This window comes from Notechis scutatus, chromosome 2 (assembly GCF_049901735.1).
Source record: "Notechis scutatus isolate UNSWTSFEM ecotype Mainland chromosome 2, rNotScu1.2, whole genome shotgun sequence".
Taxonomy (NCBI): Eukaryota; Metazoa; Chordata; class Lepidosauria; order Squamata; family Elapidae; genus Notechis; species Notechis scutatus.
In genome coordinates this window covers 168,529,323-168,548,152 of record NC_142010.1, presented here as the reverse complement: position 1 = coordinate 168,548,152, position 18,830 = coordinate 168,529,323, and the positions used below count along the sequence as shown (strand labels likewise).

The 18,830-nt window shown below is 42.0% G+C and overlaps 1 protein-coding gene and 1 long non-coding RNA gene across 12 annotated transcripts in view; one reads left to right on the top strand and one right to left on the bottom strand.

The window, feature by feature from the left end:
- Window positions 1-15,448, bottom strand: part of LOC113425237 (transient receptor potential cation channel subfamily V member 6-like) — an 89,251-nt gene extending 73,803 nt beyond the window's left edge. The window contains exon 1 of the mRNA XM_087957333.1: window positions 15,056-15,448. Within this exon, the coding sequence (XP_087813459.1) occupies window positions 15,056-15,186 (131 nt within the window). The 5' untranslated portion in view covers window positions 15,187-15,448. The remainder of the gene's footprint in view (window positions 1-15,055) is intronic.
- LOC148132397 (uncharacterized) overlaps window positions 14,861-18,830 on the top strand; it is a 105,047-nt gene continuing 101,077 nt past the window's right edge. For all 11 annotated transcript variants that reach the window (XR_015747951.1, XR_015747943.1, XR_015747945.1 and 8 more), the window contains exons 1-2: window positions 14,861-15,072; window positions 16,474-16,562. This is a non-coding gene — a long non-coding RNA (uncharacterized LOC148132397). The remainder of the gene's footprint in view (window positions 15,073-16,473; window positions 16,563-18,830) is intronic.

Genomic DNA, 18,830 nt, shown 5'->3' with positions numbered 1-18,830 from the left:
GGAACACAATACACTCAGAGCAAGTATATGAACTAAGACAAACTTCTGGATTCAACAACTCTCACTTCAGTTTTGAACTTACTAGATGTTCCTCAGGCCAAACAATAGCCATAAGTTTCCGTTTTTTTTTTACCCTGGTTCCACTTCTGCAACAACCCATGTAACAAGGGATGTCCAACCTTCTCAACTTTAAGACTTCTGGATTTCTGTGCAATGATTTGATAATTTAAAACCGATGTAGAAATGCCAGATCATACCAGAGGGAAAAAAAACACCTTCTTTATACATCTGAAACACCAACACTGTAGTAAGTAATCACCCAAAACTCAACTCAAACCCCCCTTTTTCCTCCTTTTTATCTTGCTTATTACCTTCTTTGCTTATTATCTTACTCCTTTCTTTGTTAGGTAAAGAGAAGGGAATAGATGACTTCTCATAGGAAGAGTGAATTGGATCCCTGTCTTTATACTCAAAGAAAAATGGAGCATGGTTAATAGAATAACAATAATAGAGTTGGAAGGGACTTTTGGAGGTCTTCTAGTCCAACTTCCTGCTCAAACAGGAGACCCTATAACCATTTCAAACAAATGGCCCTCAAGTCTCTTTTTAAAAGCTTCTAGTAATGGCAGTGGCGGATTAAGGCTCACTGGTGCCCTAAGCAATGACAAATCTTGGTGTCCCCCCTCCTATGTACATACTGTACAAACGAAGCCAAGCTTAGGCTACATAAAAGTTTTTCTGGTGCCCCTTTTGGGCCTGGTGCCCTAAGCATGTGCTTAATCTGCTTAATGGTTAATACAACGATGGCATACCCAACCCTTCTGAGGGCATGCCGTCCCACTGGTTAATTGTTCCCACTGTCAGGAAATGTCTCCTTAGTTTGCTTTTCTCCTTGATTAGTTTTCATCCATTGTTTCTTGTTTTGCCTGCTGGTGCTTTGGAGAATAGGTTCTTCTTTGTGGCAGACTTTCAAATATTGGAACACTGCTATCACGTTGTTCCTCGTCCTTCTTTTCACTAGACAAACCCAATTCCTATGACTGTTCTTCATACATTTTAGCCTCCAGCCCTCCAGTCATCTTTATTGGTTTTACTCTGTTCAGAGAAAAAATGGATATCCACATTGCCGGGTGGTTCCTTTACATACAGTAAATGAGTGGCATCCTTTGGGTCCTGCAAGGGTTGGATGCCACTGAAAGGAATAAATTAACAACTTCAGAACTTCAAGGTTTTTTTTTCCCTACAATGCAAGCTGGGGAAGCTACATCCTGCAACTGATTTTGGTAAGGCATTATTTTGATTTCTTTTTTTAACACACTCTCATCTTAATTCAAGGAATTTAGATGGGGAATTTAGATGGAAATCCATATCAGTTCATCATTTACCATCTACAGGGGGTATGGATTTTCTTTGTGGGGATCAGCTCCTCATCAATTGCCCAATACAACTGCTGTATGTCTGGTAGCTGCCACATATAAACCACCCTGATGGTTACACAGCTAAAGATGACAAATTTGGCCATTTTTTCAGGCATTCAGACAATGAGTTTTGATCTGAAGCTACTCTCTGGTAACATCTCCAAATAAATAGTTTATTTTCTGACACTTCTTTAGTTATTTTTCTGATCTAATAATAATTCCATGGGAATTTATAAATGGAAAAAGAGTAAAAATAACCTCACTGTCATAAATGTGAGAATGAGATGATATTTCCATAAAGATACAACTTTTCTTATCCTATGTACTTATCCTAGTACATTCCAATCATATAGGATGCATAAAAATATGAATAGCAGTTTGAAAACTAATAATACTCACCGAAGTACAGCTCTGTCTCTCAAAAAATACTATATTATAAATATTCCTATATTCTGACTTTCTTCTACTGTATAGATTTAATTCAGCAGGAACTGAATTGATACCTGAATCAACTTCCTTTGCAAACTTTAGTGACATTTTGCATGGGAATGAATGTTTTTTCAGATTTAATTCCTTGGATATTTAGAAGTGAGTGTACCAATGGAATGGGATTTGAACTTGGTACATGGAATAAGCATAACATATGCATAATATCTCCCTCAAGATATGGCACTAATTTACATCAGGTCTGTTTTGGCTGATTGTGGTAAAAGAAAAAGATATTCCAGAACACATATAGTTTGTTTTCCATGTTACTCCACTAAACCTTCTAAGAAGACACATAGGTGTTCAATGTAAAGATAGTAAAGTTATGCAATGGTGCATGGTGTTTCAGGAGAGTAAGATATTAGCATTTGGTAGAGCTGAGCAGCTGTGGGCTCCAGATTTGTCAAAGTGCATTAATGATAGTAATTGATTGATCACAGCACCCATTACAAGCCATAGTGATATCACAAGTTCCAATATCATTGCATGGGTGATGTAAATTATGTCATTTGTGCCACACTATGCAACAGATACAAATTCACATTATTTGCACAATGGCCTGTCATTTGTCCCTCCCTTGCTCCTCTTGGAGATGCCCATCCAGTTGATAGTTATTAATACTATATCAGTTCTACTATATCAGTAGACAGGCTAAGAAAACTGTGCCATTTAAAACAGAATTACATATATTGTAATGGCTTTAAACAGAATCTTACAAGTCTAAATATATTTTTCCCTCCCACTCTTTATATTTGTGTGAAGTGGGGGGGGGGGGGCTTACCTGAGAACATTTACTCATGTTACTTTCTTGGTCCTACCTCAAGCTCCCTTTACCTGACCATGGCCTTGGTAGTGGCCATAGTCACTCTTCTGTCCTTCAAGGCCATTCTCTTCTCCCTCTATGTACTGTGCTCCAAAGCAGATCACACATGATTCAGGTAGACACCCATTTTGAAAACCCCCTATTAAGTTATAGGTGATATTTAGTAAAGCTTTATTCAGCTTAATATGATAAATGAGTATCTTGCTATTTTTTTTATCCTTTCCAGAATCTTCTACCCCAGCAAAAAAAAATCAAAGCAACAGTTTGCTTCTATAGTTTAAAAGTTTTCAAAAATGATACACCACCCTTGCATAGTTGGAAAATATCTAAATGGGCGAACTTCATAAATGTTCCAACAAGATGTGGGCTTGCTTGCTTTTTTTTTTTTTTTGCCTTCTTATAGTTTGGAAGATAAATAGTGCCACTTATAAGTGCTGCAAATATTAAGATGCCACTATGGTTTACCTCATAATATGATACTTCATTTTGATTTACCTCACAACCTATATATTGGTTCTGAAAAGCATAGGCGAAAATATATGTTAGTCTTGAAGTGAGTTTCATTTCTTTACATCTCAATAAGCACTGATTACGTTTCCAGAAGCAGGCTTGCAAAGACAATCAGTTTGGTCTAGTTGTTAAGTCACCAAAAAACAGGAGACTGTACATTCTAGTCCTACTTTAGGCATGAAAGCCAGTTGGGTGACTTTGGTCCAGTCACTCTCTCTCAACCCAACTCACTTCACAGGGTTGTTGTTGTGGGGAAAATAGGGAAAGGAAGAAGTGTTAGGTATGGTTGCAGCCTTGAGTTATCTATAAGTATAATAAAAACAGCATAAAAATCGAATCAAATCGAAATACCCAATATGTTCTATGCAAACATGAATATCCACATGTATAGGATGGGAGGTTTTCTTGAACACTGAAACTATTTGCAAGAGACCAAGAACTCATTCTGGGGCAGGATCACATACTATCTTAACCCCACCAATGAACAGCAGTGTTACACACACACACACACACCTTCTTTCCCTCCACACCTTTATTCTAATTTTGCATTCGGCATTTAAACAGTGTCAGGTCATTAAGTTTGAGCACTTTCCCCAGGGGCAATGTTTGAGCTGTAAAATACTTTGGCTTTGGGCTGTTTGAGCACTATAATTAAACCTTAGATTTTTATCAAAGCTAAAAGATGACAGCAACAGATAAAAAAACAACTGCTTCTGAACAATTCATAGTTGAATGACTGTTGTGTCAACACTCTGTAAATGCTATTGAGAAATGACATAGAGCGCACCACATTCCTTATCCCTTCATCCTTCCTCATCCCTTCTTCTTGTTTCCTTTGGAAAGAAAAAGAAGAAAAAGCATGTTGCTAGTTGCTCTCCCTGCTTTTCAAGTTTCACATTTAGGTAGGCTTTAAATTTAAGTCCACAAGCCAAAGCTAGTAATAGCAAGCAAAGAAGGGTAATTGATTTGGCAAGCATACCCTATGGTACAATATGAGTTTAAAATCCCGATTAAAAGATTGAGCCTTGGTAAGATGAATGGTCCATCACATTTGCCAAGCCATTAAATGCCATACATAACTCAGAGTAAAACACATAACTTTCTACCCTAGTGCATTTAGACATCTTGATTTTGATTGCTTTACATCATTTCCCCCAACAAAAAGCCCTTTATGGCAAAGTGCCAGGGGCCATTGTTTTGCCCAAGAAAGCTCTAGGTTTGATTTTCCACCATCTTCCTGGAAAATGAGAAAACACCATTTCAGGTAGGCAATTGGTGACTAGGTGGAACAAGAATTTGCCTTGCAATAAGATTGCTTTCTCTGGCAGCATAATGGTCATCACACAGTTCAAAATGCCTCCTGTCATGAATACGCTGGAGAGTTTTAGACATAGTGCAGTCTGCCCTATCTCTGTCATGGGATAAACATAAAACACTTGTTCTAAGTGGTGCTCATTAAGGAACTGTACAACACCAAGACATTAGAGTTGGTTTAATCCTCTCCCCAACTTTTTGCTGGAATATATTTTTTTTCTGTTTGGTGTCTGCTCCCTAGCAAAATTTGTTACAAGGTGTCCTGCACCTCTAACGTCCTCTTTTCTATAAATCTTCCCAGAATAACTAGGTGTATACAAATTCCAATTTTTATAGCCTATTGACTGAAAAGAAAGGCAAGTCCTGTTTTGCCCTCAGCAAACATTTTCAGCAATGATTCCTGGACCAAGTATTTGCCCTTGACAAGTGAGGCATGTATGCTGGAAGTTGCTGCTCCAGATCCCTCCAAGCCACTTGTCATGCCCCTGGTGGAGACTGACTCTGAGGCAGAGGAGGAACAGCCAACAGGGAGTGGAAGTGTGGCTCCGGAGGTTGTGGAGGAGGCTGGGGAAGGGCAGAGGCCATCTGAGCAGTCAGAGGAGGACCCAGGCCCATCCCCTCTCCATCCTAGGGCACGCAGGGAGGAGAGGATAAGGGAGAGACATGGTCTCCTCGGGAGGAGACGACCTTGATCCTCTTCATGGGCTGCAGCTGTGACAACTGAATGAAAGTTTGGACCTATGTACTGGCAAACGCTGGAAACAAATCATGTAAACATCTCTAGTTTACAGTTCCTCTCTGAGTTTGGCGTCCTTCCCAGCGTGTGTTATCTGTGGACATCCTCCAGCCCTTATCTTGCCTGGTTTGTGTTGCTTTTTTCCTTCTTCGTGTAACTATGTGGAAATTTTTTTGTCTTCTGTCAAAGATATTCAGAGCTTGGAAGCAAACTGAAGGAATAAAAGGGTCTTCGCCTGTTTTCTGTGACTGTGTTTGTTTTGTATCCCACCCTGGGTTATCACACCACTGCTGGATGACTGCTCATTCTCACATCTCTTTGCCTCATGGGTGGCATAGCACCGACCTTAATGTTCAGAAGTGTTTATTGGGAGGTTTTGCTGGCTCTTGAGCCCAACTTGGGCTTTCATTTTGGACTAATCCTTGAGGTGCTTCACTTCTATGCATTTTAAATATAAGAAGGCTGTTCTATCAGGCTGCACTCTCTGGTGGTGGGCTGGAAGGTACTTGATATGTTCTTGAGTGTAGACTGTAGTGTAGATTTTATTAAGAACATAAGAAACGTTGTGCAGGTTTGAATCAAAGTGTTTCACTCCACATTACTTGGAAGGATCTCAGCACTGGGCCACTTGGCAAAGAAAAAATAAGCTATGTTATATTTTCTCAGGTCTTGTGCTTACATACATTTCCTCCTGCCAGTGGTTCTCCTAGCTTGCCATTTCTTTAAAAAAAAAACTCAAGTCTGAGATCAAGTTTTGTTACTATCTTCCTCCTCCTGGCACATTTGATAATGACAAATCTAGAGTCCCACTTTCAGCACACAGCTTTTGTTTTCTGGCTCATATCTGGTTCATTTAGCCTAGCTGTCTCTACTCTGTTGACCTGTACATGTCCTGGGAGGGGTGCAAGATGGAGAAGACAATTCAGTCATTTCTGCTGCTAAGCGGTATTAAGCAAGAATGTGGCAAGAGCCGTTGACCATGAATCAATCGGAATTATTTACAATTCTGGCTTAGAGTCAGATGTAAAATGCAAAACAGGAGGTTAGGAAAGGACAATGTTCTCTCTTTCAAGAATTGTATTCCTTCAAAAGTAATGTGTTGGATCTATGATGCTGGAGGGGGCTATGACTAAAATTAGTGGTGGGGAAATAGTAGGGCCACTGATTCTCTTTCCAGTATTCCTGTTTATTTCTTTATAAAAACTTTTTTTCTGCTCCCCACACAGTAGACTGGCAGCAAAGGTACAGATAGATATCTGACTGTTCTCCACAAATTGAGGAGACCATGAATATGGCCTCATCTATAAATCGAAGAATAGATGGAAGCATTCTGTAAAGCTCACAAGCATTCTAAGTTATTCTTATTACTATTAGGTAGGAAGTTATGTTACAGTTGCTTGAAAACCTCTCAGTGAGATCTATAAAGCTCACAAGCACATGTAGAGTTTTCTAACAAGATTCAGCTATCTGGTTTTCCTGGGTATGCCATTAAGTTCCACTCTACCCTTAGAGCAGGATTGTCAAACTCACGGCCCATGGCCCAGTTGTGTCATGCATCCAGCCACGCCCATGGCCCTGGTTTAATGAAGGGGGAAAAAAGTTTCTATATGTCATGTGATGATGCTGTGTCATCACGACTTTGACACCCCTGCCTTAGAGTTATACTCCTCTCAATTGCCAGCTCATTTTATGCCTATTACAGATGATGCTTCTCACTTGTTTGCTTGCAGGAAGATAAGGAAATCCACGATGCTTTTAAATAACACTTTTGCAAACTTTACGTCCTTCTAAGCCAGTGGTCCTCAACCTTTTTTATGCCGCGGCCCGGTACCGGCATCAGCTGGGCGCCGCCATCTTGTTTTGATGAAAAAGTGCTTCCGGTGAGCTTTCTACCCGGAAAAGCTCACCGGAAGCACTTTTTCATCAAAACAAGATGGCGGCGCCCAGCAAACCAGCGGCCCGGTAGGATTTGTTCCACGGACCGGTACCGGTCCGTGGACCGGTGGTTGGGGACCCCTGCTCTAAGCCACCTGAGCCTCTTGTCTCATTTTTAAGCCCCCTTGGAGAATGAATCAGCATTAAGGAACAGATGGCCAATGGTGTTCCAATTTAGCCAAAAAGTAAATAATAGCCCGTAATAATTAATTTATCTATCACCACCACAAAGTATCATCTGAAGGAAAGCAAGAGGGGAATAAAACACTGGTTTGGCTGTGATATTTTAACAAATGATGTTGGTCCACCACTTAGTTATTAAGTGGTTATTCTACTTAGTTATTCTACTTTGCATAAAATCATCTTAACAGAAAGAAGCCAGAGTCTGCCATACTGGAGAAAACAGCCTTGATTCACTTCCTGAGACATTACACAATCTGGCAAAACCTATATTAAAACACATGACAGCAGGTATCACACAATGTCTCCTTTTGGGGTGGGGGAAAAAAATGAAAGTTCATAACTGACTGCAAGATCCCTGCACGTAGATACAAATCATGATGGGATAACCAGAGATCCGTTTATACTGAGTACAAGAAAAATGGTAGGTGAATATGACATGATTTCCTTTTAATTATTTTGAGCCTGGGACGTTTTGATTATGAAAATAATCTGCCTTTTTCTCAGAATTTTATGGGCTTCAAAAGTGGATCCGCTTAAAATTTGCCCCATTTGTACTGTCAGTATATGTAAGAAAGGAACATTTGTTAGGAAAATGGGACACCTCTCAAAGCATGTGACTCAAAAATCTTATTCCCAAGTGCTCTTGAGTATAAGAGTGCTGGAAGTACGAAGGAACATATGCACACTACCTTATGCACAGAAAGGAAAATTCTACTCACACCCAACAAGGATGTTGCAATCACACACGAAACCCACCATAAAAGGAACCACTACTGAGGTACCTCTAAAGCAGGGGCGTCAAACTTGATTTCATTGAGGGCCGCATCAGGGTTGTGTTTGACCTTGGGGGATGGGTGGGCGTGACCAGGGTGGGCATGGCCAGCTTGACATCACTCTTGTTGGGGAAGCCTGTGGTGGCCTGAGCACTCTGTCAGCAAAAACGGAGCTCGGGGAGCTGCGACGGCCTCCTGCGACGGAGCTCGGGGGGCTGCGATGGAGCTCGGAGCTGCGTTTTCACTGGCAGAGGGTTGGAGGAGGCCATCGCAGCCTGTTGCAGGAGGCTGTCACAGTCTGTTTTCATTGGCAGAGGCACTGTGGGTCAGTCCTTTGCTGTTTCCAGGGTGGCCAAAATCTAAGCACCCCATGGACCGGATTCAGCCTGCGGGCCTTGAGATTGACACCCCTGCTCTAAAAATTCATAAATGTTTAAAGGCTGCCCTGTTCCTTGGTTCCCAACAGGGACGCCTTCAGCAAAAATAATAAACTAATCTGGTGGCACCTCAAACAAAATTGAATGCCTGAGTTCTATCTACGTAGCTGCTGTTAATGGGGATAGGAGGAATAGTAAAAGGGGAGATCCATGGGAAGTGAAACGCCAGTGGTATTAAGGAAAGAGGTACTTAACCAAGCAGCTTTTGCATGTGACACATACCCATTCTTGGACTGATGAGCTTGTATTTCGTATTTAAAACATCTCACATCAGAGGCTGGCATCATTTAGTTCGACCGCCATAAAGTACTCTCAATCATTGAGCTACCTTTTGCAATAACCCAGAAGCTGCAACTGGTACACAGTGAAATGACAACATGCCTGATGGGATAGACTACAGGTAAGAATAAAATGATATAAGTCATTGCTTTGATAACAGAGAGCTTCTGGATCCAATTCAAGAATTTGGCTATCACTGGCCTTTTATGATCTAGGATTGGGTTATAGAGGATTTGTTACTGGTTCCTTATCCCTGTAAACCAGTGGTGGGATTCAAAATATTTTACTACCGGTTCTGTGGGCATGACTTGGTAAGCATGGCATGGTTTGGTGGGCGTGGCTTGGTGGGCGTGGCAGGGGAAGGCCACTGTAAAATCTCCATTCCCACCCCACTCCAGGGAGATTACTACTGGTTCTCCGAACTACTCAAAATTTCCACTACCGGTTCTCCAGAACGGGTCAGAACCTGCTGAATACCCACCTCTGCTTTAAACCCTAACCCTAACCCTGCCAGCATTAAAAAAGAAGCAACAGCATTTTCATGCCAGCAAGTATGGTCCTTACTTTATTTACTGTATGGGTGCCTCTGATGATATTTATACATTGTTTATTAATGCTTCACATTAACATCATCAACATATATTTCCATTCATAACCATTACAAAAACAGGTGAAAGAAAACTGGCTTATGCTGGAAATATATGTGATATCCTACTGTTAATTTAATGGCTTTATTGTATATTTACAGTATGCAATAAATTTATATTTTATTTATATTTTGATTTGACTTTTTTGTATCCTACCTAGAGCCACAAAGATGGGATCAGTCTATAGATGTTATAATAAATATAATAATAGCAATAACAAATAATTGCCACGTGAGACTTGAAGCTATATACAGTCCTTTATTCACAACCAAAATTGGGATTTTGTCATTAAGCAAAGCAGTCACGAACGGAAACCATGTCTGTGTTTAATATCTTACTGTAGCTTTGCTTTGCTTTACAGACCTGTGAAGGTGAAAAATGCACACCTTGGTCACAAAGTTACTTTTTCATCACCATTGTAACTCTGAACTGTCTTTGTATAAGGCAGTTATTAAGGCAGTTATTTAGAAGCCTTATATATTAGGAATTCAGACTAAAGCACACATCATCTATTACTTACGTGAGCAATGCCTGATTTATATTTTCTGTGGAGGCAAAAATTACCAGTAAAGAATACTGGCAACAATTGAACATTATTTAGCAAGACCTGGCCTTGCCTTGCTATAATTTGTTTCTGATTCTTTAATCCATCATGGGTTCATAATAACAGATGCTTAACATTTTCCTGGGTGTTAGTGAAACTAGACTCTTCCATAACTTTGAGTAGGAGTATTATTATTGTAATGTCACAATACAATACGCCAAAGATATTCTCATTCCAAGCCATTATCTTATTTATGAGGTCATTAATGGTTAAAAATAAAAGGTAACACCTTCCATTCTAAATGTATACATGTACCTTTGTCCAAGTCTTTATTCCATTGTATCTTAATGGGACAACAAGTTTCTCTGAGAGCACCCTTCTTCAGCATGATTCCTTTTAGAGTTATTTGAGTTCCAGCTTCCATAGTTTATAGTCAGCATGATTAGTTAAAATGATAATCCAGCTAAACTGGGTTGGAATGATTGGAACTGAAATCCCATACAGTTGGAGAGCATCAGGTTGTGCTAGAGGAGGGGACTCCAAACTCGGCAGCTTTAAGATCTGTGGACTTCAATTTCCAGAAAGCCAACTGTGCTAGCTGAGGAATTCTGGGAGTTGAAGTCCACAAGTCTTAAAGCTGCCAGGTTTGGAGTCCCAGTGTTAGAAGACTTTAGGAATGAAGCAGAGCAACTGCACCCAAATCTTGACTTTAAAAGGCTGCTAAGGAAAAAATACTGAGTCAGCCTACATGGCAGTGGGAATAGGACAAGAATCACCTGGGTTCAAATTCCCGAAATAAAAGTCACAGAGTGACTTTGGTGCATCCATGGCTTTTCAGCTTAGTCAGTTCCACAGGCCAATGAATGGAAGAATCCTCAAGCAAATATAAATTCACCTCAGGAAGGTAGAAACTCAAAAGTTATGAGTAGAAAACATAGACTGAATAAAAACATTTAAGTAGGCCTCAAGTAGGCCTCATGTTCTCAAGTGGAGGAAGAGTACCCCAAGAGTGAGCACTGTACCCACTCCTCATGCGATGGCTCACCTCACTCAAAATGGCTCAAAATGGTTGTGCAATCATGCTGTGTCACTTCCCTGTGTACTCCATTATTCATTTCTCCACATCTCTTGCAGTGCTCCATAGGATATCAGAAACACAACTCTCCTTACAGAGATTCTCTTTCAGTCTTTCTTCTGCGCCATTTCTCCACCTTTCATCTCTTCAGATACTCTCACTGAAGTATACCACTGCTTCTCCGCATACCGGAATGAATGGATACACCACAGACTATCATAGATCAATGCTAAATAATTGAGGGATGTTCCCATGACTATTTAATGAAAGGTGTTTTGTTTCCAGAGGCAAGAACATATCACTTAGTGGGGCAGGAAATATTTCATTCAGTATTTTGGCTGAAATGAGATGTGGCTCCTTGACAGACTATAATACAAAGAAATGGAAATAGTTGAATAGAAACGCCTAACTTGTTTTCACAGTTAAAGCACTGATATCTTATGATTCGTGCAAAATTTTTAAAAAGCAACAAGAAAGCTCTTGGTCTGTTCCTTATTAATCAAGGTACAAAATAGAAAATCATAAATTGCAATAAGGTGACCAATCTGCTTTCCGCATCTGTCCCTACGGTGTACAATCCATGGTAGTATCAGTTTGGATCCTGGCATCCACTGTAAGCAGCAGAGAAATGGAAGGAGGTTAAAGAATGGCAGCTGACATCATAATGTGATGGCACTAAAAATAAAAAAGGATGAAAATCTCACTGCTAAATGATCAAAAAGAGCCTAGTATCAATAATCAAGATTCCTTGTATTATATTTAAGAGGACATATTCCAAATATTGTACAAAACAAAGTGCTGCTCCAAAATAGATTATGATGTATTTATAAATGTGACTGTCCCATTCAAAGTAAATGTTCAGCAACCATTGCTTATGACTCTTCCAACATCTCACTTGAGTCTGAATTCACTGTGAGACACTAAAAGCTCTGTGTACTTATATCACCCAAATAGATGATCTCATTAGTCTACATCACTTTGACAGTACAGACTGGCTCAAATAAGTAACAGTACAGATAGGATAAACAATCTGGTTCCATTTGAGACCAGTGGCAAATTCTAGTAGTGTCCCGCAAAGCTACATACATTTAAACACCAATATCTTTTAAAAGTCCTCCATATGTATTCTGATTTACACCAACAACTTTGCATAAACAATGCCCCTCAATCCATTCTTCCTCCTCATTTGCTACCATATCCCAAATAAAGTGTAGCGGTGTAATGTCTCATCTCAAAGTCACATTCTGCAGCTTCATTGATGACTATCAAGCCAACCAAGAAAGATATTCAATTCTTTACTTCATTAGGTATCCTCATGAGGGTACTTTTAAAGGACAGGTAAAGACAGATAAACTCATCCATGCAGATTTCATGGAATTCTATGGAGGTTGTTTGGCCACCTAGCTGTTCAAAAGTGTGCAACTGTGACTAGATGAACAGGTACAATGTGCCTTTCGCATATAGCCATGCTAGCCATGTGACCACATAAATGGTCTTTGGACAACACTGGCTGCCTTGGCCAAGAAATGAAGATGAGCACTTAGAGTTGAACACTCTAACTGACAGGGAAATCTTTACCTTTTTTTCACCTTTAGTTTACCATTGCCCTCTTCCAGAACATCCCTATTTCCCAATCTTACTCACAGCCATGGAATTCTCTCATGGAGTTCCAATCCAAATATTCACCAGGCTCAATTCTGCTTAACAAATTCAGTGTTGGCCTTTCCAGGTAGACCAGACTGGGAAAACTACCAGATCAGATAATTCTATTTTATCTTGCAGTAGTATAATCTTGCAAGTCTAATAATACAAATCTCTCACTGCCTCTTTTACAGCCTGATAAATTCAGGAAGGTTCCTTTCTGAGTTTCTTTCTCTTCCCATTATGCAGCTGTGGGCTATGCCTCTCTTATCTGATTATTCCATAGAACGATAGAAATGGTAGAAATTCTTGAGAAATTGATCATCCCATGAATAACTCAAGGGTATGAAGGGCTTTATAGGTGACCACCAGCACCTTGAATTCCATCTGGAACCACACTAGGAGCAGGTGCAGCATGTGGAATAGTGGAATATACCAAGGTGCATCCATAAATTCCCCTGCCACTGTGTTTTGGGCTTTCTGGATGTTCTCCAAGGGCAGCCCCATGTAAAGTGCATTGCAGCAATTCATTTGGTAGTTGACTAAGGCTTGAGCCTCTCAGTCCACAAAAGGGCACAATTGGCATACAAGATTAAGTTGGCAAAAGTCCTGCCAATCACAGCTACCACTTGCTCATCCAATATGAGCCACAAAAACAAACAAACAAACAGACAAATCTGGAAAAGATGGTCCTTTATTAGAGAATCAGCAGGACTCAAATTCCCCAAAGGGCCTGCCTTCAACCCTTAAGCCATGTCCTCTAGCTCAGGGGTCTCCAATCTTTTGGACTTCAGGGACCACCAAACTCATAATTTTAAATCCTGCGGACCAGAAACCCTGGGAAAATCCAAAAAAAAAGTCTGCAGGAAAATTCTCCACCCCCGTTTTCCTGCCGATCGATCATTCTTTATTTGGGATCGCAGGATACCGTCTCCAGCTCCGTTCTCAGGGGTAGAGAGAGAGAGACTTTTGGCTTCATGCAAGGAAAGCAGCAGAAGCAGCAGAAGTCTTTCTTTCTCTCTCCCAAACTCTGCCAGAAATGAGTCTTTGTGAGACTTGTCATGCCGGCGCAGCCTCTTGGAGCAGGATGCCTTGCAGGGTCCCAAAGACTCATTTCTGGCAGAGTTTGGGGGAGAGAAAGAAAGACTTTTGCTGCTTTCCTTGCGTACAGCCAAAAGCAGAAGAAGAAAGAAGCGGGAAGAAGCAGCCTGGTAGCCAGGCCAGGCACGTGGGGCGAGTGGGGCAAGTTCCCCCCGCCTTCGGCTCTTTCCCCCCCTCCCCTCACTACCTTGTGTTGTTCGCAATGCAAGCCTTGTGTTCCCGTGGGCCATGTGGGCGGCACAGCCTTGTGTTCCCATGCAGTCTGGATTAATTGCTTTGGGGGTGACATTTCTCTGCGGACCACCAAAATTTTCTCGCAGACCACCAGTGGTCCCCAGCCCAGTGGCTGGCAACCACTGGTCTAGCTTTCTCTCCCAAAATCTCAGTTGTATAAATGCTGTTAGCTCTTTTGCTCAGAAGCATGAAAAATGTTCGCCACACAAGCTTAGCAGCATTGTCATACAGCAATTAATTCACAACATGGCAGCTTCAAAGAACAAACCCTTAAGAAGCTGTGATTAAATTGGATAATCAACTTATTTTTTCATGACAAGCTGAGACTGAACAACACACAAAGCAAAGAAAGAAAGAAAGAAAGAAAGAAAGAAAGAAAGAAAGAAAGAAAGAAAGAAAGAAAGAAAGAAAGAAAGAAAGAAAGAAAGAAAGAACCTTTTATCTTTCACCCTCTTGTGGCTGCCCTCTTCTCTCTGTGTCCCACTACAGAGTTCTGAAAAGAGGTCCAAGTGTGTGCTTGGCTGCCTGTGGCCCAGAATGCAGCCTTGTCTGCCTTCCAGACAGCAGGTGCACTCAAGCTGGACTTACAGGGATCTGGTTACAGCTTTTCCTCTGCCCAGGTATTTACCCTGTTCCCGATGGCAAAAAAGGGTTTAAAAGTTTTTTTCCCTCCCCTTCCAGGTATAATAAGTCGGATGTGTGGCCAGTCTTTCTTTCTCCGAACACCAAGGAAGGAGCTTGTAAAAATTGTGTGTGTGCGCGCGCACGCGCACCCACACCCTTTGCTGGACGCGCTTCGCCAACCTTCTCTCTGCACGCGCTCCTGGGAAACTCTCTTTTCATATTAAACTCAGTAACTCGCGGCACGTCTCCTTCCCCATCTGCCTTCAGGATCTGAAATGTCCTAGGTTGGACCCACCTTTTCTGTTGCAACAGGTTGGTTTCGTCAAGTTTTCTGGCCCAGGATTTCTCTCCGCGTATTCTGCGGAGGAGCGCAGCCCAGAGCCTAGGGAAAAAGCCGCGGTCTCCGGGCAGCAGCAGCATCCCCATCGCTGGGCTGGCTCAGTCTCAGCAGCGCATCCCTGAAGGGACGGTTCTGGTCGTCGTCGTCGTGGTCTTTTTCCTCCTCCTCCTCCTCCTCCTCTTTCTCTCTTTGATCCTCGTCCTCCTCCCCTCTGCCCGGCTGCTGGAGGCCAGCTCCAGTCTGGTCTGGAGACGGATGAGATTGCAGCCGACAGAGTCCGAAGCGGGGTGGCGGTTGCAACATCTGGCTGCTGAGCGAGGCAGGTACCTGGCGGAGTCCCAGGAACAGGATCCGAGGGACAACCTTCGGGGGAGGAACCGAGAGGAGGAGGAGAAGGAGAAAGGCAGGCAGATCCACCTCAGCGCGACAGAAGTGTTGTTTGTTTGTTTGCTTGTTTGTTTGCGCTTAAAGAGACCAGGAAAGAGTTTTGGGACCAAAGTATTTTTTAAGGTGTGGGATTATAGCTTTCCTTCTCTCCTTCTTCACGCCTCCTTGATTATTCCTTTAAATTGTCTTCTGTTAAATGGACTCCTACATTGCAAGTAGACCCACTCTGATAAGACCACCCTTATGCTCAGAGGCCTAGAAGGTACCCCTTCCTTTCAGAAAACCTTGTGGTCAACAGAATTATTTTTCATTATTTAGTGAGTGGCCTTCCGGGGTAGGCTAGAATGCCACTTTTAAAATTGTTTGTATTCAAGCAAGGGAGGTATCTCCAGGAAACTTATGCTTTCTATATTGTAAAGACCATTAAGAAAAAGCAAATATACATGTACTGGGATAATGTTGCAGGATCCAATCTGGGTCAATCACGGGGACCCAGAGGTTCGGTCTTCCGAGCTTTTGGACTCGGTGCTGGGCCCCATCCTCAGCATACTTCTCTCTCTTCAATTTGCTCTCTTCCAGCACGAGTCCAAAAGCTTGGAAGACCAAAACTCTGGGTCCCCGTGATTGACCCAGATTGGATCCTGCATCATTAAGAGAGCCATTTAGATAAGTAGTGATGAAGACAACAGGCTAGAAACTGGGAAACTGGGAATTTTAGTCCTGCCTTAGGCAAAAAGCCAGCTTGGGCCAGTCACTTCCTTTTAGCCCTAGGAAGGAGACAAGGGCAAACTACTTTTGAAGAAGCTACCAGGAGTCAACAATGCCTCAAGGGCACCCCTTCTGTGCCGAAAAGGATTATTAAGAATTGTGGTCAAAGTGCAGTCTCTCACAAGCCACAACCTCTGTTCTGGGTGACTGTATGGTGCATCTGGTTTTCAGCTCTGATGGTCCCATGCAAGCTCTGACCATCCCTCCTTATTCTCCAGATCCAGAGGAATCCCACTAGTCCTGCCATCACAGAAAGAGGGGTTATGGATCCCTTCCCAGTTTGGATTGAAAGACCAAAGCCAGCCAGGTAAATGTTGCCCCCTAGGAAACGAATCGTAGTTTTGACACTGTAGGAGTGAATGGCATCGTTTTAATAGGAAAAGCCAACATAGATTGAAGTGGGACTTCATTTGCTCATGCATTCAGCTGACTTCAGCCATTGGGGCTTTCAGAACTGCTGTGATCAGTAAAGACCCACCTTGTGTTTTGATTTAACGTGAGTGTGAAAACTATTATAGATCTCATAACAATATGAGAAAAGTCTACAAGCAAAGAACAACAAGGGCACTCTGGTTAACACATCACCTGCTTAACTCAGAGTATTTACGAGAAACATTAAACCTGCTGAAATTCTAGCTGGCTAGTTTGTTTACGTGGCAGAAAAAAGGAAACCAAGGCAGCTTGTTTTCTTGAGAAGTCCATAATTTTATTTTATTTTATTTTGGAGGGGGGGGCATTTATTTTTTTTTAGCTAAGGGGATTTTTCAATGGCGGCATTTCAGATCACTCACACAGAGCATAAAGGAAAGGGAAGTTTGCTTTCTTCTTGAAGTATTCGTACTTGGGAATGTAACTAATCTCCACAAACATGGCCACTTCTTTCTTCACAGACTCTTGAGCATTTGGCTGTTCCATGGTAAGGAGGGATATAGTTACTTTTTCCCTCCATTGAAAGTCTTTGTTAAGCATACAAATATGTATTTTTGTTGGCCTTAAAATAAAACCAGGCTGTTCTCCCAGATGAGGGTTATTAGAGTTCCTTGTTGTGTGTCTTTGTATACAATTTTCTGTTGTTAACTGGATTCATCATCTTGGTTTTTTTTATCTAACTTGTTATTTTTTTCAAGCTTGTTTGTTGCACTGTGAGACACCCAGAGTCATTCTGGAGTTGAGTATTGCCTAAATGAAATCAATCAATAAATAATTCTTGAGAATTCAATGTACACATTTATTTTCTGTATTTATTGTTATATTTATACCCTACCTTTATTTTCTGCAACTCAAGGTGGCGTATATCAGTGGTCACCAACCGGTGGGCCGCGGCCTACTGATGTGAACAATGCAAGGTGGTGAGGGGAGGGGGGAAAGGGGGAGGGGAGGAACTTGCCCCACATGCCTCACCTGGACAACGGGCTGCTTCCTTCCGCTTCTTTCTTCTTCTGCTTTTGGCTAAACACAAGGAAAGCAGCAAAAATCTTTCTTTCTCTCCCCCAATCTCCACCAGAAATGAATCTTTGGGACCCTGCAAGGCATCCTGCTCCAAGAGGCTGCGCCGGCAAAGACTCATTTCTGGCAGAGTTTGGGGGAGAGAAAGAAAGACTTCTGCTGCTTCTGCTGCTTTACTTGCATGAAGCCAAAAGTCAGTCAGTCAGTCAGTCAGTCAGTCAGTCAGTCTCTCTCTCTCTCTCTCTCTCTCTCTCTCTCCCTCCCTCCCTCCCTCCCTCCCTGAGAACGGAGCTGGAGATGGTAAAGAATGATCGATCGGTAGGAAAACGGGGTGGGGAATTTTCCTGCAGACATTTTTGGGGATTTTCCCAGGGTCTCTACAGATCAATCGTTCTTTATTTGGGATCACAGAATACCATCTCTCTCTCTCTCTCTCCCTCCCCCTGAGAAAAGCAGGAGCTGAAAAGCAGATTAGGAATGTGGCTGCCTTAGAGGGGGTGTGGGGGTGTGAGGGACCTGTGTGTGTGTGTGAGAGAGAGAGTGGGGTGGGGTGGGGGGGTGGGGGTGGGGGGAACATAACACCCAGCCCTCCAAGATTAGATTGGATCTCTCTCTCTCTCTCACCAACGTGAGAAAGCCACCATAGGTCAAAAATCATATTAGTGGTCTGTGGGATTGAAAATTATGAGTTTGGTGGTCCCTGAGGTTCAAAAGGTTGGTGACTCCTGGCGTATATAATGCTCCCCCCCCACATTTCTCCCACAGGGGAAGGAGGGAGAGGGGGAGGGGGAGGGAGAGAGAGAGAGAGAGATTTGGGACCAAAGTCATTCAACAGGCTTTGATCCTTAAGAGAGGATTAGAACTCATGATCTCCCGAGTTTTAGTCCAGCATTTTAACTACTATGGCACATTGGCTCTCTCATGTTCAGACACTGCTTCTAAAAACAAGTTCCACCTTTGAAATTATCCCATTGGAAACAGTTTTCCCATTTAAAAGGCAAATATGGTTATGATTAACTTGTAACATGAAACCACATGTATTCCTTAATTTCTTTTTTTTTTTTTGCACATGTTTTTTTTAAACAGATTTTATTGATTTTTTAAAGACAAACAAAACATAGGACATAAA